Below are 27,599 nucleotides of genomic sequence, written 5' to 3' on the forward strand. Positions count from 1 at the left end.
TGGGTTTTTTTGAGCAGTAGAATTCACTTTGTGGGCCCTACTTTGTGTTTTAAGTCATAGTGCATACTGTATTGCATACATGCTTGTTTGCAGACGTCTTGCTTTACTTGCTGGCTTGATATAAAATTAATTGTGTGTAGCACAGGAATGTCGCAGGAGGACCCGAGATCTAAAAACCGAGCACTGAATCCATGTATCATTTGTTCATTTCATTTTCAAAATAAAACATAAAGAAGGAAAAAAAGGAGAATGAAACTTAGTTTGTTGTGCTCATAAATCACACAAGGGTGAAAAAAACAAAACAGAATTTTTTTTTCTTATTTTGAAAATTGAATGATACAAGGATTTATGGGTGTGAAATTGTTAGACAATGGTTTGAACTTTCACTGATATCCTTATTTATTTGTTCAGTCAGCACCCCAGAATTTGTATTCTTTGCAAATATTAAAATATGAGAACCTGGAGTTATTAAATAAGCAATTTTCTGTCAGACAATTCCAAGCCACGTCCATGTACTGCAGTGGGGGGCCAGCAGCAGTTATTTTCCCCTGGCCCACCTTTATAAGTGAATCCGGCCATGTGAGTGTCCTGAGCTGCATCATTCCTGCCTCCACTTCACTTCAGAGCTACTCCCCCTGCGGAAGCAGCTGCGAATGGATTATCGTCGTGCGCTGTGTCTCTGCAGACCAGAGTCCGAACACAGTGGACTAAATTAAGACGACAGGGACAGAAGCGGCTCGGAGAATACAGTGAAGACCGCAATGAAGATTAGCTGAACCGCGAACAGAGAGAACGGTGGTTCAACTTGTTATGACCGACAAGCGGGGTGAACACATGGCGGTGTAGCTCGTAACCTTCGGCGATTAAACAGCATCAACAAACATTAAGGGCCAATAAAGGTCGGAACTACCTGAATACCTGCAGTGTTTCTCAGCAGTACCGTTAGCCTCGGCTCAGTGCACACAGCGCTGACATTGAGAGACGAGGCTGAGAAGAAACGCAGTCCCCTGGACACGAGAAAGTTTGTGAAGCTTGGTGCAGACACAGCGGGTGAACAATGGGGCTGACACCGACTAAGTCTCTTCTTTCAGCGACAGTTGTGTTAATCCTGCTGACTGTCCGCTGCTCCGACGGTAGTAAGTAAACAATGGCAAGCTAGGTGGCTAGCCAGTCCCCAGACTCCTGTTTGACATTTGTGTTGTGGTTTGTTATGCTTCATTAAAGTCCAGTTAATATTTCGCAACCTCTCCTCCACAGAGAAAACAGACCAACTATTATTGCACAAAACATCACGGACGTTACGAGAAAGTGTTGCAAAAGGCTCCAGTATTACAAAACATGTTACTAACGTTGTATGTGCAGATTCTCATTCATCTACACAAACTCGAATACATGTTCCAAAATGTTTTAACTTAATAAAACATGTTACAAAATATTATAATGTATAACAAAAACCTATTACTAACGATATAAGAATGTTATCAAAATGACTTACTAATCTTGCAAAACATTAATCTTCCAATATGTATTAAAAACAGTGTGATGTTATAAAAACACATTATTAAGAATACATATTTTTAGTGAAGGCTTAAAAGTGATGATAAGATAAGATAATTAGTAGTCATGAGGTCCTGGAATTGAAGGCTCCACCTAGTGACGCTTCTAAATAAATCACTAAGACAGTATGTCAGTTAGTGCCACTCTCTTAAAATAGTAAACATGTTCTCCATTCATGATTATCCCGATAATGAAAATAATAATTATATGTGAGTGCTTTTTCATCACTTCAATATACTTTACACTTTAATATACTGTAGTTTATTGTCCCAACCCTAAAACAATCACATGCTACCTGGCACTGACATTGCTTTGTGGTAAGTGACAAGTCATTCAAAGTTACAAATGTGGCTTTAGCAGCTGATAGTTTGTAACCTCTTTTTTTGGAGCCTCACGTTGCTAACTCTTTGAGCTCTTTGACCTTCTCTTGTCTCTGCAGATTCATTAATGCAATATATTTTGTATATTTAGTCTCATTGTCCCCTCAAGAGGCGAGCCGTTTTCTGAGCAGACACAGGAGGGCTAATCAGGTTTTCGAAGAGACAAAGCAGGGACACTTGGAGAGGGAGTGTGTGGAGGAAAGGTGCTCCAAGGAGGAGGCCAGAGAAGTGTTTGAAAATGACCCAGAGACTGTGAGTAATTATTTTCACCACAACAACTTGCATACATGTTTCTACCATGCACACATGCACACCCACTGCACCATCAGAAACATATATAAGTTAATCACCGTTACCTGCGTGACGTTGTCCAGGTGGTTTGGTCCACTTACAAAAGTGCAGTGTCCTGGTTTGAAAGTGCCCTAAGTTGCACAGCACTTTCTAGTTCAGTTGGATTGTGTGCTCTTGGAATTAAGACGTTAATCATTGTTATTTGGCTTGCTTGACAAAGGCTGTACACCTTAAACTAATACATGAAAAAACAAACGTGATTGAAATCACTGCTACAGGAATGGAATTTTGATCGACTAATAGGAATGCTTAACTTATGTGGAACCTCATTTTAATAAGAATAGAACAATGACCTTATATGCACATGTGGAAATTCTAACATTGATACAGAATGAGGAAAGTATGACCTAGGAATGAAGTTTGATGATTAATTGTAACAGAGAGGAAGTGAATGAGACAAATGCTGCCTAATTAGTTTATAAGATTATATTGATTACATAGAAGCTTTATTAATCCCTTCGGGAAGTTTCCAGGGAATTTTGGTTCCAGCGGTGCAGCAGCGTAAACATATTCACAATATGAAAAATTGAAAACAATAGCCAGCAAATAAGACACAAAATGTTAACAAGACACCAAGGTAGAAATCTTTGCTTCAACAATAAAGTAATAGGAATATAAGTGAAGTTAGCTGACTTTCCTTCCAGCTGAGGTTTGCTGGGTTTGTATACCTGCAGTTTTCTACCGTGTCGTGACACAAAGTTGCAGTCTCATTCATAGCTGCATTATTCATTCAGAAAAAGCTCAACTCATCTCTGACTCTGCACTTTTTCATGCTGCAGATATCTAGTTCTGCAGAGAGAGGGAGAGTGGGGTGTTCCCAGATACTCACTTCTCTGCTTCAGTTTGCGGCATCTGTCTCCTACTACAGCACAAGGTCTTTCTTATTCTGTTGGTCAATTTCCACCAATTTTGACCTACTCTGGAATACTGCAGCCAGGAGGAGAGAAGGATGCTACAACTATCAGGAATGCAGAGAATTCACAGGAAGCCCCTGGCAATGGGCCGCTCCCATTAGACAGAATGCGCATAAAAAGATTACAGATTACAGATTAAGATCAACTGATTTTAGAGACCACAGAGGCACATATGGCTGCAGCAAGTTCCCTCTAGAGAGAACAGACCTAATATTTGCCATTTGTCGCAATAGAAAAAAAAGCTGTGAAGAGCTAATCTTTTCAAGTTTAACAATGTTTTTTATAGAAGGAGCCAAAGGGCCAAGGTCAATAAGATGGGTGTCCAGAGCACCACAGACAGAACAAGATAACTTTCTTTATTAATTCGCTCCACAGAGTGGGAGTGAAGTATTTTCTGTGTGTGTGTGCTTCCGCACTTGCTTGCAATATGAACATGCAACCTTCTGATCTGGAGTCAGACGCTCTACCGTTGCGCCACAGAGTCTGTTACACTTATAGATTGACAGAGGCCATCTCTGATTGCCTTCTTTTGTAATTGAAACTCAGGGTCATGCCTTAATGTCGATCACACATTTTAACAGTGAATGGACAGTTTGAGAGACATTTCTTGTTAGTGGTATATAAATTTGACAGTCATTTGCATAGCAGTGGAAAGAAATGCCATAATTCTTCAAAATAGAACCTAAAGGAAGCAAGTACAATGAAAAGAGGAGAGGTCCCAGAATGGAACCCTGTGGTACCCCACAGTGAGGGGTGCTGTAGAGGATACAGAGTCATTAAGGCTAAGACAGAAACTTTTCTAAGCCAGTAGGAATGAAACCAGTCCAGGGCTGGTCCTGCACCAGCGCTCAAGACGATAAAAAAGCAGCAATCAAATCAAGCAACACAGGGATAACCTAGTTATTAGAGTCGTGGCTAAAAATAGGTCATTAAAAACCAGGCATGCACCAAAATTCAAATTGTTGGCCAAAACTGAAAACAGGAAATACTTGGCTTTTGTTGTTATGGCTGGGACTGTGTGTACTTCTATAAGTCAAGGCATTGTAGTGGTATAGTTTAAAGAGGCCATAGCCTGGCGGTGCCAATTAATGTTTTGGTGTGTATTTGCTATCATTACCTCGTCTATGAAGCCCTAAAAGTCCATAACAATCAGTTCAGCCACTGCTGAGAGCTTAGTGTTTTATTGTTTTCCTGAGCTCTACAAAGTGGCAAGGCACTTCCGTTGACTATTTACGTCACTGGCGAATCTCACCACTCCTGTAAACAGCAGCGCCTCCTAGTCCGGGCACTAGAGTCCGGGCACATCTGGTGACATACAAAAAACCCGTAGAAGAAGAAGAACTACTCTCGTTGTATCTGCTGAGCGTATCAGTTGAGAACATGTCGAAAAAAGGTGTGCTCTGTTCTGGGTTGTGATAAACAATACCAGACGCTCCACAAGCTCCCCGCCAATGAGCTCAGTGGATATATTTCATATTTGATGGAAATATCCCCGCTACATTTCCAAATACCTCCATGGATGCGGCAACCACTTCATGGAGGATTGTTCTGTTGTTTAGCATTAGCAATAGTCGGCTACAGGCTAAGCTACACAAGTTCGCTTGTGTCTCATTTGCATGTATGTGTTTTTATCATCTTGGTAACCACAACGTTATCCAAGCTACAGGAGTCCTGCAGCAGTCTTTGCGATGGATTTGGTTCACTTGTCACAGTGTCTTCTGACTCTGGGTGAGACTCCGGATCAAATGCGCAAGGGATTACGCCGAGGGGTTGTGATGACGGCATTACTCAATGTTATGATAATTGCTAGCGGTGCTGTAATTTGGGTAAAAACAACTTTCTCCAGGATTTTAGAAATGAATGGAGGAATTTTGGAGATTGCCCTGTAATTAGCAAGCTCAGAGGGATCAAGATTATTGTACAATTATTATTGTCTTAACTTACTAAAATTAATATTCCCCCCAACTGTAAGCATCAGTTTAGATTATCATGTTCTGTTTTGCTTATGTGCATATTTAACTTTATCTCTTCTCTCTGATTTAGGACTACTTTTATCCAAAGTATTTAGGTAAGTTATAATTTTGAGAGTTAGCCCTTCATCATTCTCTACTCATAACATTGTCATTTCTGACTAAATGTTTGCAATATCTACATATTCATTTGACATTTTTTCTGTCTAGCCTGCATGAACAAGTTTGGAGACTCTGAAAAGAAGAAACAGGATCTGATCACATGTGTCCATAGTAGGTTTTATCCTCTTTTCATCAACCTCCTCTTGTCTGTCTGACAACTTCATCTTAAGGCTTAATTATGGGATCCTGGGCAAGTTAATAGATTTTGTGAGACCCCTCTCTCTTCTCAGCCGTTCTCGCTTTGGTTTTACTTTTAAAGTATTTACTACATCCTGCTCTGCACTTTTACTCTGAGTATAGAATAGAATAGAATACGTTTGCTTGCTGTGTCATTGCAGCATTTTGCTACAGTGATACCACACATTGGTGACTGAGTAATACACCCCTTTAGTCGTCACAGCTCACTAGCACCAATGTGTTTAGTGAGCTGAACAAAATAAAAATGCTTATATAAAAAGAAAAAGGTCAGTCTTCAGTGGGGCACATGATTTCAACTGCATCAGGAACCAACCTGGCTTCACAGCTGCTGGGTTACCATGACTCTGCTGCTGCACTTAAAGATAAGATGCACCTATTTTTTTCTTCTATTAATCAGCGTCTCTCTCTCTCTCTCCCTCTCTCTTGCTCTCTCTTGCTCTCTTTTGCTCTCTCTTGCACCTTTCTCTCTGTACCCTATATCAGTCATTGGTGGTTGTTACACCATTATCAAACTGATCATATAATGTATGTGATGATACAAACATGACATATTATAGATGTAGTTTAAGATTTATTTGTGTATGCCAAAATTCCGGTGTAATCACAGCAAACACATATATACATATAAGCACAAACAACCAAGACAGTCCAACCATACTTAATAATAAATACAACATGAATTAAGAATGAAAAGGTGATGCAGTTGGATCCATGTTAAAGAACTTTGAACTGAACAAAATGTGATTGGGAACATCAAACTGTGAGGGACAGTGTTGCATCGCTTGGTGTACAGCCTGCCAGAATTTATTAAAAAAGAAAAGGATGATGCAGTTACCCACATTCACTTCCTGTTCTTATTGGCCAAGACTGGATATGGGTGATTACTGGTTTAAAAGTAAAAAAAATTAAAAATTGAGCAGTTTTGTTGACGGTTGAAGGTGTCATTTAAGAGCTGTAACTGCAATACTGTAATATTTTTGCATGATGTAATCATGCCATCAGAATCTCATATCGTCCCATGCCCAGCTCCATTTACTTTCAGTTTCAGCTCATTGTTGGTCTCATTCCAAATCCCTGCTCCTACGTTTCACTATTGTTGTTTCTGGTTAGTAATACTTTGTGAAAGTAAGCACTAGGGATGACACGATACAATACTCGACATCGGTGTCAACCTGATACTGGTCAAAATCACTGGATTGAATACCGACCAATAAAAATGTAAAATCTGATACCATCCAAAACTCCTACACATTGCATGCTTCACTATGACTGTAAAAGTGGAATTAAAAGTCAATAGCAGCATTTTAGCTGAGTCGTGTTGTAGGCTGTTAGCACCTTCATAGTCTAAAATCTCTAAAATGACTGTATCAGATTGATAACGGTATCAGTAGATCCCGAGATTGTGTTATCAGTATCGGACATGAAAAAGTGGTATCGTACCATCCCTACTAAGCACACAACTGCAGATGAGAGGATAATCTTCCTATTTATACAAATACATGCATGCCCATTGAATAGAATAGAATAGAATAGAAATACTTTATTCATCCCCAAGGGGAAATTGTTTCAACATGCAGCAATACAAAAAAATATTATAAACATAAAATGTAATGTGCAATAATAAAGGAATAGCATAAAGGAGTGCAATGGCATAACGTACGTCATGGAGAGAAAATGTGCATTGTGCAAATGAGCAGTCTTTTTTTTTTTTATTACAGATAGTTATTGTAAGTACAATCTACATGATCACTTTATGTAGATTTTCAGGTTAGGGTAGTACTGATGCTGATTACATCTCACGTGGAGCTAAAATGCTCACCTGGATGTAGATCATAAAAACATAAAATATAATAACTTGCATACACTAAAATCTAAACCAAAAAGGTTGCTATATATTCTTGTAAATAGTGCTAAATTGTGCCTTTTTAGAAAAGCATATAGCTAATTGTTTTATCTTTTTTTTTTTACTCTGTAGCACTTTGAGATTTGTTGTTCGAATGTAAAGTGCAATACAAATAAAATCTATTATTTTTATTGTTATTACAAAAAAATGAAGACGGGGTTGCTTTCAATTTATCTTTTCTGTTTCCCATGTGAACTGGTTTCTTTCCTGCCCCCCTCATTATCTCCAGGCACTGTTGTTTTCTGTCTCTCTGATCTTCAGCTAACATGCCCAGACTTGTTGAGAAATCAAACTTGTCTGCTAGGAAAAAGAAACTGTAAGAGGAGAGAGAAAAATATGCATATGCTCACTCACACAAGATTGCAGTGTAAATACAAACGGAAACAAAAAGATAGTTTGTCAGTATATAAATAGCTCATCATGTTCCTTTCAAGCTTGTTGTCAGGTATGTTGGGAAGGACTGAAAGATCTCTGGCCAGAGGGCTTAGCCAGCATCAGGCTATTTATATTAAGCTCCTGATATGCAAAATAAAACAGATGTCCTGAATGTGTAAGTGTAACTGTATAGGAGAGGACTCCTATACAGTTACACTTACACATTCAGTTTGTATGCATTCAATACAGACTCTTGATTCTGTGTGTTTTCTTTTAAAGATATTCCAGACCAGTGCTCTCCTTCTCCCTGTAATGCCAGAGGTACAGTGCGCTGCGAAGACAAAAAGGGCGACTTCCTGTGTCACTGTTTTACAGGCTGGATGGGAGCCAGGTGTGAGGAAGGTACAGCCATGCGCTGGAACTCAGCAGAAGTGGAATTTTTGCTCAGTCATTCAGTGTCACATCCTGCACCTCGGGATCAGTGTCATCAGTATAACCTTGGAGTTGCGATGCATCGTTTTACAGTTACCATTCACTGTGCCCCTAGTTACTCTGTTATTGTCTTGTCTTTGGATAAATCTGGTGAGAGATTCCGGGCAAGATTATTGACATTTAAACACTAATTTAATAAAAACTGAAAAAAATCTCCCTGTAGATAACACAAATTTGATAAGTTTGATAGTTTGATTGGCCAAGTGCTTGTCAAATTACTCAAAAGGAGACAGGGCCACAGACAGTCATATTAATAGAGAGATTATTATATTACATTGTTTTATCATTATAGATCTCATACATGAGTGTAGCGGGGGGAGCTGTGCCAATCTCAGCTGACATAGGGCCCTGACATAGGGCCCTGGAGAGGTCCCTAGTCCATCATAGGACCTCATATAGAGACAAACAACCATTCATTCTCACACTCGTGGTCAATTTAGAGTGTCCAATTTGCTTAATCCCCAAATATACACTGGAATTAATTTGACCTCAAACTCAGTTGCAGTGTCATGCACTTTAATAACCAGCTGTTGCTGCTGTTGCTGTTAGTAATGACGTGTGAATGGTTTGTCAGGTCAATATGAAACTGCATGTACGGGAACAGTGGTCACAGAGTTCACAACAAGAATCAAAGCTGCTTGCTGCATACAGATGTGTTAAACAAAAGTGAAAGCAATAGCAAAGATTCCACTTTTCAGAGGAAATCTTAACAAATATTAAGTGAGTCAGGAAAGCTTTACTTAATAGACAAACTGATTTATGGCTTAACAATCATTCCACACATTTCCACTGTGACTCACCCTGCCACCTTACTGTGAGAGAAAACCAAGGCAGTTTCAGTTTGTCTTGGTCTGAGCCTTTTCCACTTGACAACCACACTCCTCCTACACATTCAGCAGCAGCACTTAGCCACAATGACATAGTATGTCAGTTGTTTCACAGAACAGTTTACTCAGTTCATGGGATATTTAACTGAGTTTTGTTTTTAACCTGTGTCAATTCATTTTGAGCATTTGTTTTCATAACTTCACATTCTGTGTAATCAGTTTGTGTTAAATACACCCTGATCCTGAATTAATATTTTAATATGTCATAACACAAGGTTAGCAGCCTATGATGATGTTTTTCCTGCGTTCACATGGACTTTGCTGCCTTTCTGCCTACAGATGTCGATGAGTGCAGTAAGAGAAACGGAGGGTGTGATCATGTGTGCAACAACACTATGGGCAGTTACCGCTGCTCTTGTCACCAAGGCTACATGTTGGTGGGACGCCAGATGTGTAATGGTAAGCCACAAACCACAGATGCACAGTCTAACAACTGTATTCATGTCACTGCTGCAGTTTTCTTTTCCTCATAAATTTATGACCGTTAATGTTAAGAGTTTTTTCCAGTTGCTGTATATTATGCCTCTCTTATTATCCCTCTTAACATTGTATTACTTGTTACTAGGGCTGCAACAATTAATCAATAATTAATCAAATACTAAATTACATGTCATCTATTTTGATAATCAGTTTTTTTAATTAATTAAACAAGTTCTCAGATTATTCAGCTTCATAAATTTGAATATTTTCTGGTTTCTTTGCTCCATGTAACAAAGAAATCATTAAAACTGAATTTTGTTTGTGGACAAAACAAGACATTTGAGGGTTTGAAAACACTAAACGGTTAATTGACATAGTAATCAGTTATGAAAATAATTGTTGCAGCCCTGTGTGTTACAATTGATTATGGCAGACCTGCCAACCTCTACGCATTTTGCGTAGCGGATACGCATTTTGACATTAAAGTACGCTGCTGCGATGTGTCACTTCATACTACACAAAAATGGAATAAGGTTGTTCAGTTCATCTATGTACGTGCATCAGTGGGTCTAACTGTGGGTCTAACTTTAGCAACTCTAGCAATGTTAGCCTGCTGGGACAAGACAACTTCGACCAATCATTGCGGCGCTCATTTCCACCCCGATGTCAAACAGGTGGAGAGTGGGAGAGACACCAGATAGCAAGTGACAAATTGATTTTTATCCCTCTCAGTCCATCTTGACAGTCTTGATGGAGTCCTTTGTGATTTTCAGTTAGCTTATGTCAAATATATTAAGACCTCCATTTAAAGTGAATCAGAGTAATATTGAATGTTAAATGTTAAATAATTTGTATGCTAAATATCTGACATAGAAGTGAGTTGGGAAGTGATTAGTAAGCAGATGAGAGATACATATTAATTATGTGTGATCAGCCAAAATGACAAACCAAAATGTAATCGAAAATTAGATAATTTTTGGGTGCGTGTGCACATTGCAGCACCTCCATATGTAAGAACAAAAACATTGACAATAAATCCCCAGTAAGTTGCTATTCATAAAACAAAATTCAAGGTTGGCAGGATTGTTATAGGTACAAATTAGCAGATCATGTCTATGTCTCTCTAGCCAAGGTGTTGACCTTTAAGACACCTGGCAGTAACTTCCATCCTGAGTGATCCAAACAAATTCAAGTCTGAACGCTCCCAATCCGCCATGATATCGCAATAAAGATATTCATCATATTTAAAGTAAAAGTACTTGTTTTGACATAAAATGATGTATACTTCACAATAAAAACATATTTATGCTGCAAAATGAATCTATTATTATAATAAACAGGGAAATAAATCTAAAATTAAGTAAATATGTAGCTAAAGCACCAAAGCAGCTTATGCAATTTAATGTTCAATGCGATGCATTTAATAATGTGGTAGTTACAACCGAATGTCTTATTATCGCTCTAATAAAAGAATTGCTAGCAAATATATTTAGCATTATATTCTGTCTATATTCTATTACCTTGCTGGGAGCTGTGCCTCAGCCACACACGCTGTGTTTAAAGGTCATTTACCATCTTGCCAAATTTGAATGATTTTCACTCTGTCCAGCTGACGCCATTTTGTGCCTTTTCAGATGTGAATGAATGTGAGGACTCAAATGTGTGTGGAACAGCACGATGTGAGAATATGGATGGCAGCTACAATTGCTTGTGTGATGCCGGCTATGTCTACGACAATGAAACCAAGAGATGTATTGGTAAGTGTGTAATGACACTGACTTACATTCATTTCCTTGCTAACCTTAACCTAACACTAACCTCATCCTAACAATTCTACAACATCTCACCTTAAAATGTAATTATTTATGTAATGGGGACTTGCTTTTGTCCCCATAAGTAAGACAAGTCCCTATAATGTGGCTGTGTAAACAGATTTAGTTCCTCTCAACTTGAGTAATATCTGGAACACACACACTCATGCATACTCACATTTAGTGAAAAATGAGTGCAGCTTCATTCTCAGTGGAACTCGATGCAGCTGTGTTGTTGGGTCAGGAAAGGAATGCAGAAATGTTTTAGGACATTCTATATATGTAGGTAACAGGTCAATGTCCACTGTTCAGTCTGTCTTTGTGCTTTTAGCAAAGATCATTCAGGAATAACATAGACAATATTGATAATAATAATAATAATAATAATAATAATACTAAAAATGATGATGATTATTGTTATTATTATTTAATTTACATAGCAACTTTTTAAAAACAAAGTTTCCAAAGAGCTTTCACAGACCGCATTAATGAAAGCTAAACAAAACGACAGGACAACAGGGATTAAAAAGTACAACAAAGAATGGCAATAAAACATTAAAATAAAAAAATAAATTGAGGAAAAAAGGTTTAAAAGGGAAGATACATATAACTGTCAATGTCAAGGGTAAGGGTAAGATAGAGAAGTATAAAATAAATAAATAAGACAAGGTCACAAGAATACTAGTCTATATAAAATGGGTTTTAAGAAGTGATTTGAAAACGTTACTGATTCTGTGAGCCATATCTCCTCAGGCAGGTAATTCCAAGGTCGAGGGGGCCTAATGGCAAAGGCTCAGTCTCCTCTGGATTTGAGCCTTGACTTTGGACCAGCCAGGATGTAGCTCGGGGGCCAGCCCCATACGAGGTTTAAAAGTAAAATCTTAGTTGGAGATGGGAGGGAGAGAGTGAGAAAGCACAACTGTAGCTAAACCAGTTCTGTTTTTGTGCACAGTTTGTCTTTAAACTGCAACCAAAATGGTGAAACTGTTTTTTAAACAAGTGGTTTGATACAGGAGCATATGAATCTGTGTGAAATGTTGTTGAAGGTTGTGAGTAACACCTTTTCCTGTAGGGTGACAAAGTCACAAGAGATCTCTGTATTGCTTTACACAAGAGCTGCACCAGTTAATGTTATTAATCGATAACTAAATTAACCTTCCTAGTATTTTTGATCGGTTTGAGCTTCTTAAATGTTAATATCTTTTTGAATACAAATCAAGACATTTGAGAACATCATTTCAAGTCAAAAATTAATTGATTAATCAGAACAATCATCGACAGATTAATCGATGATGAATCTTAGTTGCAGCTGTACATTACACATTCTTAAAGTTGCTCCATTTACTAGAATAGCATAATGACAACTCTCATCACAATCATCACTCTACCTCCTCCAGACTTCCCATTAATAATTACAAATCACCAGTTCTTGCAATCTCATATCTCACTTTTTTTCTTTTAGCAAATATCACACCTCAAGTAACTTATATTTAAACAATCTCTTAAAACTCTTAAGGTTTATTACGCATCTTCGGCTTGTTGTCCTTGTTTTCCAATTTTGTAATCAGTTAAATCATGAAGTTTCAATAATGGCACTTTGAGGGGAATTACAGGAAGCACAATGTTACTTACATACAAAATGTGTCTCTCCAAAGTTTCCCAGCATCACCTCCTGTTTTGATCAACATGATTATCACTTTCAAAAGTGATTTTAGCAGGAGTTGTATCTCCTCACTTGGATCCATGTCCTTGAGCTCAAAAACATAACAAAATAAATTTGGTAGATAAAGGCTACATAAAAATTGAGAGTTTCTTACATAATCATGTGTGGAATTTTAAACCAGTTACTGTATAGGTTTTAATGTGGTAGTTATTCAGTGCAGTTTTTTCCCCCCATATTCCCCTAAAATACTCGGTCAACTGCTCAGTATATACTTATACACAGCGAGTGACTAAAACAATGGAAAAATCATTACATATTTGTTGGTAACATGGGAATAAATAACTTGTGTGACCTGTTTTGCTGTGGAAACCAGTCTTTTCATAACCTTGGTGTCCCTCCTCAGAGAATTAACAGTAATTATAGCCAACGTTCTCATGGCCATGTAAGGTCATATATGGAGCATGGAGATGCAGTCCACTTCACTGAAGTGATGTTTACATTTCATGATAAGTCAGATGTTTTTGATACATACTTGTGGTACTAAATGTTTTTTTTTTGGTCTTTTTAGAGGTCATGTTTTGACTCTTTCCACCACTGATGTCTTCGTTTGCTTCTTTGTAACTCTTTCATAACTCTTGATCCTCCCCCTCTTTGATTTCATCTCTCTGCTCTGCCACTTATTAGATGTGGATGAGTGTTTAGCAGGTGTGTGTGCAGAGGAGTGTCTGAACACTCCAGGGAGTTACCGTTGCTTCTGTGATGGTCGGCAGGGCATGAAGCTGGGCGAAGACCTCAGGAGCTGTAAGGTGAAACACGTTGTTGTTAAACCAGCTACTTTCTTCATGTTTTATACAAGAGATGCAGGAGATGCCAATGTCAGTATCTGGTATCCATCTAATACTAGGCCTGTGTGTACTAGGGATGGCAAGATATAACCTTTTTTGTGTCCATTATCAATATCACAAACGTGAGTATACATCTACACTGATATCAATCTGATATCTCCTTTTAGACCATTTTAAATTATGAAGCTGTTAACGACACATTTATGCGAGCAATTTCAAGGACATTCATAATTCTCCAGCTGTGTAACAAGCAGCAATGGAGACATTCTGGTGTGCAAATGCTTGAGCTGTCTGAGAAGCTGGCTCAGGTTTGGTGTAGAATAAAATAAAAATTGCTAACCTACATTGACTCCATATGCCCTGTTGCACTTGGGCCACAGTTGCTTTACTTTGAAAGTTACACAATGTAATGAAGTAATGACAAGATACAGAGATAGATTGACAGATATTGTAATAAACATCTTTGTTGTCAGTTACCATAAACAGAGAATAATATTTCAGAATAAAAGAGATATAATTATTACATTATTAGATGTACTACATTAAATTCTACATATATCCATACATACAGTATAGTTTTGCTTTTGTTTTATGTTGCCCATACTGGCAGAATAATTATTGAATTTTACTATTTTATTCATTCATAGATTAATTTGGCACAGTAAATATCGCACAGCAAACTTTGTTTGCAGGAACATCTTCATTAATTTATTACATTCATTTTCTTTTTCATTTTTGTTAACACAACACTAACTACTGCTTGCTTTAGCAATAAGAAACCTAATCGTACCATGATGGGCAAATGAGTAAGTGATTGATTATAATCCATTACTTTACTTTTTTCATGCTTTTATTTTAAAAGGTTTTTGTGTTAAAAAAAAATGTTTAAGCGCATAATTACTTCTTAGTGTTTGAGTCTCACAGTGTTAGTCTCTGACAGTGAATGTAGGTGTATCACACACAAAGCTCATGAGATCAGGTCATTGTAGAATAAATGCCTTGTTATATGGTGACAAAGATTAAAGGGAGGGGTTGCTAATGGTAGCAAAGGAGCACTGTATATTATTCAGAAGTACTGAAAAAATTGTGATATAATGATAAATGCATTGCGTTACCCCTACTGGTTTTCTATCATACTTTGATGAGCTAAGCTGGAATTTTTGTGCACCCACTATAACTGGTTGTCATGGCATAGCAGCATACCTAATGCCCAGGTTGAATGTTTCCTTCTTCAGGCCATCTCTCCCTGCTTGATGCCTTCTCTGAGGAAGAACCCTCATTCTCTTTACTTGGGCCGCATGTTCAGTGGCGTGCCAGTGGTGAGGCTGCGTTTCCGTCGGAGGATTCAAACTGGGTGAGCCTACTGCTTTGTCTTGATGCTCATCACCTTCATCATTTGTCTCTTGACAAACATGAGCACCTTCACTTTTATCCTCACAAACTAAAACGACACAATGTAGAATTTCAACCTTCAAATAAGGGCTCCAAGATTTTGATGATACAACGGTACCTTTGTGAAAGCCTGAGAATGTTCAGTTCAATTCATTTGTATAGCAAGAAACACAACACATTGTCTGAAGGCACTGTTGATAGTAATGCAAAAATCCTACATTGTGTTACTTTAACTTCAATTTAGCACTGCAGTGAGAAGTGAAATATTTTTAAATTAAATTTATTTTGCAAATAAAGTACTAAATGTAAGTGGAATAAAATGTTTCAGACAAATCCTGCTTAAGTTCTTATTTGTTTAGTGAGAGAATGTATAACACTGAAATAGCAGGTCACAATCACAGTGTGAGAATACGTTAGAGGAAAACTTGTTTTCCCCACATATATTCACAGATTCCGCCAATTCCAAAAATAATTTCTAATATTGGTAGGAAGTATTTTTTCCCTTTTATTTTACATTTATTGCCACCATACATTCATTTCATCTTACTCCATCTCTGTCTCCAACACCTTTTTCCAGCTTTTCAGCAGAGTTTGACTTCCGCACCTATGACCCTGAGGGGGTGATTTTCTTTGCTGGAGGTCACTTAGACAGCTCCTGGATCGTGCTGGCAATTCATCATGGGAAGCTGGAGCTGCAGCTGAAGTATGGCACAGTCAGCAGGGTTACCAGCAGTGGACCACTTGTGAATGATGGCCAATGGAGAAAGGTATGAAGTTTCAGAAAAAGTATACTGTCTACTACAGTAGCCTCTACAGTAGCTCAATTAGCTGATTTAAATGTTGTCAAATGTCTTGTTTTGTTGTCAGATCTCTGTGGAGGAGCAGGGCCGCAGTCTAGTGATCAAAATCAACACGGAGGCTGTGATGAAGATTGCAGTCAACGGTGATCTCTTTACAGTGAAGAAAGGCATGCATGAACTCAACTTCACCGTGGGAGGAGTCCCCTTCAGAGAGGATGGCCTTGTCAATCAGGTGTTTGTTTGCATGTGCTTGTGCAGTGATGTTCACACCTGGTATTAACTTCCATCTCTAATGATGTGATCACAAATCGACAGCTCAGGTACAGGTAGTAATAACAAGGAGCTAAATAACATGACTTCCTATAAACGTGGCAAACTTTCCATGGTAGCTCAAAAACATAGACTTAATGACAACGGTTAAGATGCCGTTCACAAATAAAAACCAGGTTAATCCTTGTGTTAAGCCTGGTTCACACTGAATGCATTGTGTGTTTCGGCTGCTTTTCTATTTATTTATTTTGTTTGCAAAACGAGAGTGTTCACTCTGCACACATGAGACGTGCACAGTTCTCAGCAAAAATAGATGGAGAAGAACTGTATAATAATACTGGCATTCTCCCAGCATGATAACATAAAACTGACACCTCTCACTGTAGTTTTAGTGTCTCAGCTGAATCTGAATACACGGAAAAAGCAACCTAGCACGAGTGAAACGCAGCAGCCACACAATCGGTGTGGACACACACAGGCCAGATAGATGACAGGAGTGGAGGTATCTGCAGTCATGACGCATCCACCTAGGGTTTAATGGGGAGTCGTTAGTAGGGCTAAGGACCGGGTCATACTTTCCACTAGAATCTGGGAATTTCATCTGCCCATTTCCACATTGGTCAAGACGCTAGCTTCCATCGCCGGCCACTAGCTGACGTTTATTGTCATCGGAAAAGTACAGTATTCGGATACTGTTTGCAAAGCAATGAATTTTGTTCCAAAAAAAGTGTATTTTCAAGAAAGGAAAAACAACTATACATATACAGTTATTTTTCATAGTATTCATTTTAATGTCTCACTATAGAAAGCAAGCCCAACTGTGACCTCATGCATAAACTATACATATACAGTTATTTTTTATAATATTTGTTTCGTTGTCTCACTATAGAAAGCAAACCCGGTCGGACCTCGGAAGCTCTTATCTCAAATCCTGATTGGCTGGTGAACGTGTCCACCCGCTCCGCCGCACGTAGTGCCACCTACTACAAATAGTGCATGTGGAGGACACATCCGCATTCAAAAACTCTTTGCTTAGCTCTTCTCACCCAGAGCATATCTCGCATCAGTTTTAATGTTGGTTAATTCCTCATCGACGATCTTACACTAGCTTCTGTCGCCGGGCTCTAGCTGACGTTAGCAAACGCTTTGTGACTGGACACTGTCACACCAGACAGTCTGGTCTGGTGTGACCGGACACTGTTTTTTCCTTACCCCACCTCAGTTCTCAGCTTGGAAAGTATTTATATGCTCACACCAGCTACCTTCTCGGCTACTTATAGCACAACTAGCTAACTTAGCTCTCCATTCCCGCTGTACACCAACTATGAGGAATGGAAGCTAAAACACCTTACACCAGAGGTGATGAAGACTTCAGACCCCGTCCCTGCCGTTGTAGGAGTAAGATATCGAACAGAGACCCACACTAGTCTGCGTGAACTGCAAACTAGCCGAGATTAAGTCATAGTAGGCAAGAGTTACATCTTTTTGGCCTCCCTCCATATCGCAGGGTTTACAGCTGCTTGTCAGAATGCTATTACGGACAAACTGGTACGCTTTATTTGTAAATACATACTCGGGAGTAGAACGTGAGTCATGAATCAGTGCTCTCCATCACCAAGGACAATGCAGCTAATTATATTAACGCCACACCTGCAGGCTGCCAGTTTCCCATGCATGGCCCAGTGGACAGAATGTATAACAACCACATATTAAGTTGAAATGAATTAAAATTTTAACTAAAAAATTAGAATATTAAAAATAATAAGGAATGGCATTCGATGGGGATTATAGAGGAACATTGACAGCCCTAGATGGAGCCACTAGTTGTGGGACACCTGCACCCTGGGCTCCCCACAGTGTCATCCTGACAGGGAAGACTTATAAGGCAACACAAAGAAAACTGTCAATGAGCAGCATGTTTCCGATGCCCGCTGCCCCCTCCCCTCATAAGGCTTCGGCATCAGTACCCCCCAACCGGGTGTGTGCTCCCTTTCGGCCTGTCACTCCAGGTTATCCTAGTACGTCACTTGGCAACATACTAGGATGTTGTACCAGAAGCACCCCTCAGTTTGCCCCGGGGGACACAGGTTTCACTGAAGCCTAACCCTGCCTTTGCGCTGAAGGTGGTTGGCTATTTTTCTCCTATTAACCTGACTTAAGCTGACGGTACCCTGTGTGCGAAAGACGTCATGGTCGCAATGGTCGCAAGTTCGATTCCACCCGTCTGATTGTACTCAATTCCATTTTAAGTCACTTTAGATAAAAGCGTCTGGGAAATTACATGTAATGTAATGGTGATGATATGTATGATATGGATAGCCTCGAAAACTGGATCTTGATCCTGCAACCTGCAAGATGAGAATACAGAGAGAGACCCACAACGGTGGAAGGTATTCATACCCTGAGTGTGAGAGAGTGAATGTACACAGGAAAATCCCCCAGTAGTCTAGGTCTATAGCAGCATAACTAAGAGATGATCCAGATTTCCCTGAACCAGCTCTAATTATAAGCTTTATCAAAAAGGAAAGTTTTAAGTCTAACTTTAAATACAGAGAGAGGCTCCGCCTCCCGAACTGTCATTGGAAGCTGGTTCCACAGGAGAGGAGCCTGGTAACTGAAGGCTCTGCCTCCCATTTAATCTTCACCAGTAACACATGCACTGATATTTACACATCTTAACAAATCCCACAAGTGTTCTACTTTACTATGACACCCAAAGTATTCAAATAGACCTTGTGGTTAAGTACAAATATAGTACTACTCTACTATACAAGACTGCAAATGAGTGACTAGTGACATATAAAGCAGTTGTTTTCATTGTAACTGAATCATCAGAATCAGTTAATTGAAACTATTTGTTCAGTACTTCCTCCATGACCAGAGCACAGACTCTGTCTGACACAGTCACTGGACTAAAATACAGCGGCAGTGTTTGTGAGCAGTGCTGTTGCTAAATACACCAGGCTCCTATTAAGATTTTAGACATTGCCATGGTAATTGTTAGAGATAACCCACATTTTTAGGATTGTTTAGTCTTTTTAACTGATCTACAGTTCAGCATTGTTCGGCTTGATTCTTGTGTCGAATGCCTCTTCCTGTGACGGCACCAATAAGTGGCTGGCAGTCTGACGACACACATGGTACCTAATCAGCTCGCTTGGAACCTCGCCAGAGCAGGTACTAAAAAAAGTACCTGGTACTATGCTAGTGGAAACGCAACTTAAAGGTGACATAGAATGCTTGTATCACACATATATGTTAGTTATGGAGGTCTACTTACATATATTAAATTGTTTTCATGATTAAAAACCTCCTAATCACTGCAAACGAGCCGATCAAAATGTCTCCTCACTGACGCTCTCGTCAGCCGCGCTGTTTCAGACCAAAACCACACCCCTAGAATGTGGACTGCGTTGTGATTGGCCAGCCAACGAGAGCTTTCTCACTGTCCTATGATTGGCCAGGTACCTGGAAGTGACGTAATAGATAGGCCAGCTCTCAGATACACAGCTCCCCCTCTGGCACGGTGGATGCTCTGCATCTCAGCAGCTACAACGAGAGTAGTTCTTCTTCTTCTGCGGTTGAATGTACGCAACCGGATGTGCCTGGACTAGTGCCCGCACCAGGAGGCGCTATGGTGGTGAGAGGAGTGGTGAGGATTTTTGATGACGACATCAAATTAAGGAAATCCCGATCCGCTTCGCAGAGCCCAGGAAAACAATACAACACTATTTTCTCAGCAGTGGCTGAACTGTTTGTTCTGAAACTTTAGGGTTTCATAAACGATGTAATGACGCAGATATACACACACTATGTGGGCTTTAACTGCCGTGCCGTGGGTGTATCTGAACTGTTCACTTGTGAACAGATCAGCAGACACAGATGTTGATATCAAGTGTCAAATGGATTGTGTTATTCTTTAATATGAGCCACCTGTTCAATATATATTTACTGTATTTATTAACAGCTCTGATAATTTGGTAGGTGAACCCACGTCTAGATGGCTGTATGAAGGAATGGCGGTGGCTGACGGGTGAAGACACCTCGATACAAGAAACCATCCAATCAAATGACAACATGCAGTGTTTTAGCTCTGAGGATCGAGGAGCATATTACCCCGGCACTGGCTTTGCTCTCTTCAACTTCAGTTATGGTACAGTGAGTGTGCGTGTGTTATGCATTGCATGTTGGGCGTATGCATAACTTGGCCTAAATGCTTCTTCCTGAAGCAGTTAGTCAATGTTAAATATGTTTGGATGACTGCAAGTTCACTTTTGTCATTTACTACACTTCTGTCAACATTTGTCCTTCCTGTTTGTGGATAAAGTGCATTCTTTTCTCACTTTCTGTTTGCTCTTCACTTCAGAATTACATAACCTGAGTGTCCATTTGACCTTGCGTCCAACATCTGCTCTGGGAGTGCTCTTTATACTTGTTTACCAGGACAAAGTCCCTCTCTCCATTGCTCTGGCCAACTATCATCCTGGCACTGGCGAATGGCGAGATGTGAGTACTTTCAAACTCAAACTGTGTATGTGTGTTAAATTAGTTGTAAAACTGACCTTTAGTGTGTGTTCAGTTTGTTCTGGTTTCTACAGGTGACTCCATCATTGCCAGTTTTCCTGCTCTACTGTGTGATGGTGCGAGTCATGCAATTCAGGTGACAATCTCAGGAAACCAGACCCTGCTGCTGGTTGACGGTCAGCCTGGACGAAGTGAAGACACTGAAGTTCCTACAAACCTGCTGTCACAATCCAGCACCTTCACAGGAGGCCTCCCTGGTGAGAGCACACATATTTACCCTTTCAGCATGATATTCAACATGGATTCATCAGTTAAACCATGTATAACAAAGGGAAGAAATAACCTACTTTATTTGAACTATACTGTATATATTGACACCCTCGTAATTTTTTCAGTTTCTTCAGAAAACAAAAAACTGAACCAAATATTGAATATATAATATACTAATTACACTCAAAAAGGTTATGACAATAGATGACTGTTGGCATACTTATAACAATGTCAGTTATGTAACATAAGAGCAATAAATGACTGTGACTTAAGCAATTTTAATAAAGCATAACTAACAAAACTAAATAACCATAAGGCAGAGGAGGCATGTGGGCCCCTCTGGAGCAGAGTGGAGCTCCATGGAAGTAAGGGGGTGCATGGGTCACTTAAGCCAGGGCATGGGAGTGCCTGGGTTGGAGTTTCGTTGGAGGGTCAGAGGCTCCCTGGAACATAGTCCAGCTTCGGGGAGACTAAGGGGAACATGGGGCACTTGTGTCAGCACTTGTGTTTGCTAAATTTCAAACGGGCCTAGGTAGCGGGGAGACAGTTTCCTAGAAGTAGTCTTCAGGGGAATATTCTTGGAGGATAACCAGACTTTCTGACCTGTACGATACTAACTGATTGACTAACTGCTTCAGGTACGAGCACACTCAAAAGGTGTCATACCTGTAGCAGTGCTGGAGAGGGAATTGTGAACATCAATCCAGGCTAGTTGAGAACTCCAAGAAGCAGGGTTTTGACCCACCACACACCGCAAGGCCGCTTGCAGGTCTTGGTTCGCCTGCTCTGCCTGTCCGTTTGGGGATAGAATCCACATGATAGGCTTACCGACACCCCCAGAGCAGAGCAGAATGCCTTCCACACCTGAGAGGTGAACTGTGGGCCTCAATCTGAGACAATGTCAAAGGGAATACTGTGGAGTCTAAAGACATGCTGCACTAGGAGATCAGCTGTCTCCCGGGCGGAAGGAAGCTTCTGCAGGGCAATAAAGTGCACTGATTTAGCGAAGCGGTCAACACACAGCAATATGACACCAGGGACGACTGGGAATTGACGGTGGATGGAGCTGACCAGCAGGTGGCTGATTGAAGGATTTTCCACAGGCACACACCTGACAGGGAGTGACGAAAGCTTATGTGTCAGCATCCATAGTGGGCCACCAGAACTGTCTTTGGAGGAGCTTGAGGGTATCTGATTATACCCAGGGTGACAATGCCTCCACTCCTCAAACGTCAGCAACTCCCGGTTCCCCATGTCATAGTTGCACTTCTTTGGTGTGAGTCTTCTTGAGAAAAAAAGCGCAAGGATGCATTTGATTCGCTCACAACGCTGGGAGAGGACCGCCCCCACCTCCACATCTGAGCCATCCACTTCCACCATGAACTGTTGCAAGGGATCAGGCTGATTGAGGATAGGGGCTGATTTCTGAAGTCAAGCTTGGAGAAAATGGTGGCTCCATGGAGAGGTTCAAAAGCAGAGGAAAGAAGAGGGAGAGGATACTTATTTTTGACAGTGATCTGATTAAGGCCTCAAATGTCTATACAGGGGCGGAGAGTCTTGTCTTTCTTGTCCACAAAGAAAAAAACAGTGCCCAAGGGAGAGGATGAGGGTCGAATAATGCCAGCTGCCAAGGACTCAGCAATGTACTTCTCCAAAAAGGAGGGGGCTGGCAAGGGGCAAAATACCCAGAAGGCTGCATGGCTACCTGATGGACAGTGGGATGGGTGAAGGAACGAGAAACTGAAGACTGAGAATTTCTCTCTCTTTGGAAAGCTAAAGAAATTAGTGAGTCTTAGGAGGCTGTCTCATCTCTTGCCGCTAACTCGTCCTTTAACTGATCACTGAGCCTTTGAGAACTACACTCCGCAAAGCTGAGTCGTTCCACCCTGAACCTGCTGCCAACACTCTAAACTCATTAGAATAATCTGCCACACTGCCTGAACCCTGTTTTAATGTGAGAAGTTGACTTTTTGCCACACAAGACTGAACTGAGTGATCAAAAACTTTTTTAAATTCCTCAACAAACAGTGGGTAGGATGTAAAAAAGGAGAGGGGAACTCTTCCATACAGCTATAGCCCAATCTAGAGCCCTTCCACAAAGTAACCCAACAATATACTGAACCTGAGCTTCATCTGAAGAATAGGTAACTGGCTTCTGTCCTAAGACCAAGGAACACTGCAGGAGGAAGGACTTACATTTATGTGGATCTCCGGAATAAGGCTCAGGATCTTTGGTATGAGGCTCTACCGGACGGTGGGCCAGTGGCAATGGCAACGGGTGGCACAGCTGCTGTAGGAGGGCTGTGGGGCTGAGTGACAGACAACTGGGAGAGCTGGTCTATAAGAGCAGAAAGGTAAGCGGAGAAGTCATTCATTTGCCCAGCGAGAGCAACGGAGTTGAGGCTGCTGAGGATTTGATCATGTTTCCGGAGCACATTTTCCTGACTGGAAAGTGTTTGCTTGAGAGCTTCTGAGTCTGCTAGGTCCATTTTGTGGCCAGATCGTTCTGTGATAACCAGTGGGGGGTTAGGACCAGAACACAGACTCAGAAGGGGCAAGAAGTAGGTAAGAGATGGCAAGATAGGGGTTCAGAGAATGCAGAGGAGCTGAGACGTGAGGGGAATCATGATGGCAGGTGGAGGTTAGCAGTGAAGAAAGCTGGTAGTGGAGCGGGTCCAGGGAGGTAGCAAGCTGGCAGGAGGATTTCTGGAATAAAGGGAAACACAGAATACATTCTCAGAAGCACTGGGAAGAAACACTGAGAAAACTTCAGGTCGGCCTGATGTCATTTGCCACGTTGAAACTGTAACGATCTGGCAGTGAGTGACTGGAAAGCTGAATTTTTAAGGAGAGCATTGATGAGATGATTGGCACCAGATTTATAACCTGCAGCTGCCTGAGCATGGGAGAGTGACACACAAGGAAGGGAGATACGAGAAAAAAGAAGACTGCCAGGCATGGATATGACAATAGCCATCAAATACACCTTAACTGTGGAAAACGCCTTATTTTTTATCTATCAGGTTCTGTAAGAATGACAATACACCCCCATTGAACACTGATAAGGAATGTGTCCCTCGAATGACACCATTCCTCAAACACCCAGCCGTGGAGGGTCTGGCGTTTTGGATAGTGGCAATCGGGCCAAGCCCACGTGCCAGACGCACCAGGCGTGGATGAAAAACCGTGACGCCCCCCTGCGACAGAGGGGTCATGGCTGAGCATGCAGCATCTGATAAATCTCCGCCAACCAGCACATTGCAGGCCAATGTGGAGCTATCAGTATCACAATGTGGCTGTGTTCCCTCACACTGGACAGGTTGGGTGGTATCAGGGTGGGGGAAATGCGTAAAGCAGCATGTGCGGCCAGGCATGTGCTAGCGCTGGAGATCCACGCTCCAGCGGCACCGCACAGACTGGCGCCTTGCGTAACCCCCCCCCTTCAGACAAGGACAGTACGGTGCCCATTGGCATTCCTTGGGTCAGGAAAAGAGGGGCTCTCCAGTGACGCAGTGCCATGGAGAACCTCCGGTGTCACCAACACTCTCCGTGCGCCCACCATAACCCGCATTCTCTCCTCCAAGAGACGAGCTAGGACGCACACGTTCTCAGACATAAACCCAGAAAGATGCCGGTCAGGTGACATACGAGGACAAACGTGTGCGCTCTGGCCTTGTGTGCCAACAGTAAACAGTCGTCCAAGTATGTTGCCAAGTGGACGTCTCGGCATTTCAGTGGGGCAAATGCCGTCTCTACCACCACCATGCTATTACATTAAAGGCATTTTAATTGCTTAAAAGTGAGAGAGTCATGGAGTTTTATGATTTAGAATTTAGGGATTGTTACATATACAGGTTGCTTTTGTTGTGAGCTGTCAACAACTTATGAAATCTGCAATTTATGTAATTAGTTTTTTGCTTACGTTTTACACATTACTATCATGTTCTACTGCTAACAACTGTCTTTCCTCATACACTCTGCATACATTACTGCTGTAAAATATGGCTCTGACCAAACAGTAGGATGATGATGATGATTAGAGTGTTATTCTCTAATTTTCTTGTTGCTACTGCTTTTTAATACTGGATAAAAGAACCTCTGTCACACCGTGGTCTGTCTCACCTCTGTCAGATATCAGTAACCCTGGAAGATTATGTATTACACAGTTGGAAAATTATGTCTTTGAAGTAGCTTGAAATAGTTCAGCACGATTGGGTTGTTAACAGCATCATAGTTTAAAAGGTCTAAAATTTGTATAATCGGACTGATATTGGTATCAAACTTGAGATTGGTATGTCAAATTTGTAATATCAGTATCAAACACAAAAAAGTGGTATCCCTACAAAATAGCTGATTTAAAATTCTTAACATTTCAAACATCTCAAGCTAAACAAAAAACAAACATTTTCTCTTTTCAATATAAGAGATTATTTCAAAAAATATATTCATGCATTTTAGGATTGTGAACATGTTTTAATTACAAAGCCAAAAATGGTAAATGGTCTGTATTTATATGGCTCTTAATGACCATTCAAAGCTGCTTTACACTACAGTTTTGCCATTTACCCATTCACACCCATTAATATAAGAGCTTTGTTCTCTCCAGTTTACCTCTTTTTGATTCTATAACCTTGAATTTCAAATGCAGCCTCTTTTTTTCTCCTGTATGACTGTCCAACATTCCTCGATCTGCTGGTTCACATGTTGTTATTTCTTCCCTAAGATGATGTTCCTTTGGTTTCCACACTGGTGTCAGCACCCTACAGTGGTTGTATGGATGTAAGCATAAATGGACACTCTCTGGACTTGGACCAGGCCATCCATAAACACAATGACATCCGCTCACACTCCTGCCCCCTTCTGGATTTTCAACACTGACCAGTGTGCCATTCTGCCAAAAACTGATCCATGTCCATGGCCGACTGAGGTAATGGTGATGATTTCCAGTATGCAAGCTTTGACTGGTGATGAGATCTTTAAAATTAGAATTGAAGAAAAAAAAAATAGACCAGGTTTTGTGATGCAGGTGGGGCCTCTCCTTTTACTATGATGACACTGGTGCCTATTGGTGATATTCACAGTACTGTAAATCAATAGATAAGTTAGTTAGACAATAAGTGACATCCCCTCTACTAGGCAGATCCATGTTAGAGGCTTCGTCTTTGGTGAGTCTACCATAACTGACATCCTGTCCCTGGAACTTTGTAGACACAGTGGCTCTTCACTGCAGCGATGTAGCTGTTAGAGCAGCGGTCATGTTGCTTAAGTCCAGCTCACTGCAGACCCTGCCGCACAAAGTCTTAATTAATTATCAAGTGCATTCAATTACACAAAAATAATCCCACACCAGAATTGAATGAATTTTGGTGCTCAGATCATCGTGAGATTTTAGGGGTTGATTTAAGATCAATTTTATTTTTCTCCCTTAAAAAGCTGAATCCCCTTCCTCACCACAACATGGAGGCTTGATGTCACTTTTTATCTCTTAAAATCATAAGAACAACCAACCTAAACTTTTTTTTTTTTCATTTTAGAATATTTCAGCCTGTTCGAGAGCTGATTCTCAATAATCTTTAGTTTAATGTAATCACAAAGGCCCCTCATTACCCCTCAGAAACACCCACTCTGTAAAAACCCTGCTACCTACATAGATAGACTGTGTCTGATATATGAGACAAAGAAGCACAGGAAGGGGCCATGAAGGTGTCGAGAGAGAAAGAGCACTGCATCAATCGCACCACACAAGCTACTGAGAGTCAAAAGAGTGCGCTGTAAAATACTGAGTTGTGTAAATAATGTGACCGTACAATGCTTTGTAGAAGACAGAAAACAAACACTACCTTATGCTCACAGAGGTTTTCTGCACATTTAAATTAATCCAAAATTGAACCGTAATCCGAGTCTCTTAAATGTTGAAATTACAGCTCCATCATTTATATTTCTTGAAATAGTAATTAACAGACACGTTCAAAGTACCATAAAACTTATTGTTTATTTCATTTTATTGGTGCTGAGCAAATTAAAACACAAACATATATAAATAAATAAGAAAGTCAGAGGAGCATTGAGAATGCTTTAAGGGCTCCAGTGTTATTTTACTTCCTTCTGTATTGTTACTTCTTCTTTTTTTCTGTTGAAATATAGAGCTTGATGTGTTCTTGTTTTTTTTTTGTTTTTTTTAATCATGTCTTGTATATTGAACTTTTCTTTTGGTTTTTATTTTTTCACTTTTACTGCCAGTATGTGTTCACTGCTGAGAGAGTTATTATTACTTCCCTCAACAGAGAAAATCCTATTTAAGAAAAATAAAAAATAAAGCAGTTGTATAAACATCATAGAGATAAATTGTATTTTCACAAAATTGATTTGTATCCCATGTGATTATGTTAAAGATAAAATATTCTGCTCTGCTCTA

The 27,599-nt window shown here is 40.3% G+C and overlaps 1 protein-coding gene across 1 annotated transcript; it reads left to right on the top strand.

Annotated features, from left to right (window-relative positions):
• Window positions 1–600: 600 nt before the first annotated feature.
• On the top strand, window positions 601–27,599 carry gas6 (growth arrest-specific 6). Its single transcript, XM_044030117.1, has 15 exons — window positions 601–1,136; window positions 2,029–2,189; window positions 5,246–5,270; window positions 5,383–5,445; window positions 8,090–8,212; window positions 9,469–9,588; window positions 11,244–11,366; window positions 13,768–13,889; window positions 15,164–15,282; window positions 15,898–16,087; window positions 16,188–16,352; window positions 20,375–20,543; window positions 20,757–20,896; window positions 20,970–21,171; window positions 25,908–27,599. The coding sequence occupies exons 1-15, from the start codon at window positions 1,058–1,060 to the stop codon at window positions 26,060–26,062; spliced, it is 1,956 nt and encodes a 651-aa protein (XP_043886052.1). The 5' UTR covers window positions 601–1,057; the 3' UTR covers window positions 26,063–27,599.

This window comes from Solea senegalensis, linkage group LG7 (genome assembly GCF_019176455.1).
Source record: "Solea senegalensis isolate Sse05_10M linkage group LG7, IFAPA_SoseM_1, whole genome shotgun sequence".
In the NCBI taxonomy this organism is placed as follows: Eukaryota; Metazoa; Chordata; class Actinopteri; order Pleuronectiformes; family Soleidae; genus Solea; species Solea senegalensis.

Excerpts from the sequence above, each read along its gene's own strand:
- gas6 (XM_044030117.1), top strand. The coding sequence starts at position 1,058 with ATGGGGCTGACACCGACTAAGTCTCTTCTTTCAGCGACAGTTGTGTTA. Across the intron at positions 5,446-8,089 it reads TCTGATCACATGTGTCCATA|ATATTCCAGACCAGTGCTCT; the intron begins GTAGGTTTTATC and ends TTTCTTTTAAAG. Across the intron at positions 16,353-20,374 it reads AGGATGGCCTTGTCAATCAG|GTGAACCCACGTCTAGATGG; the intron begins GTGTTTGTTTGC and ends ATAATTTGGTAG.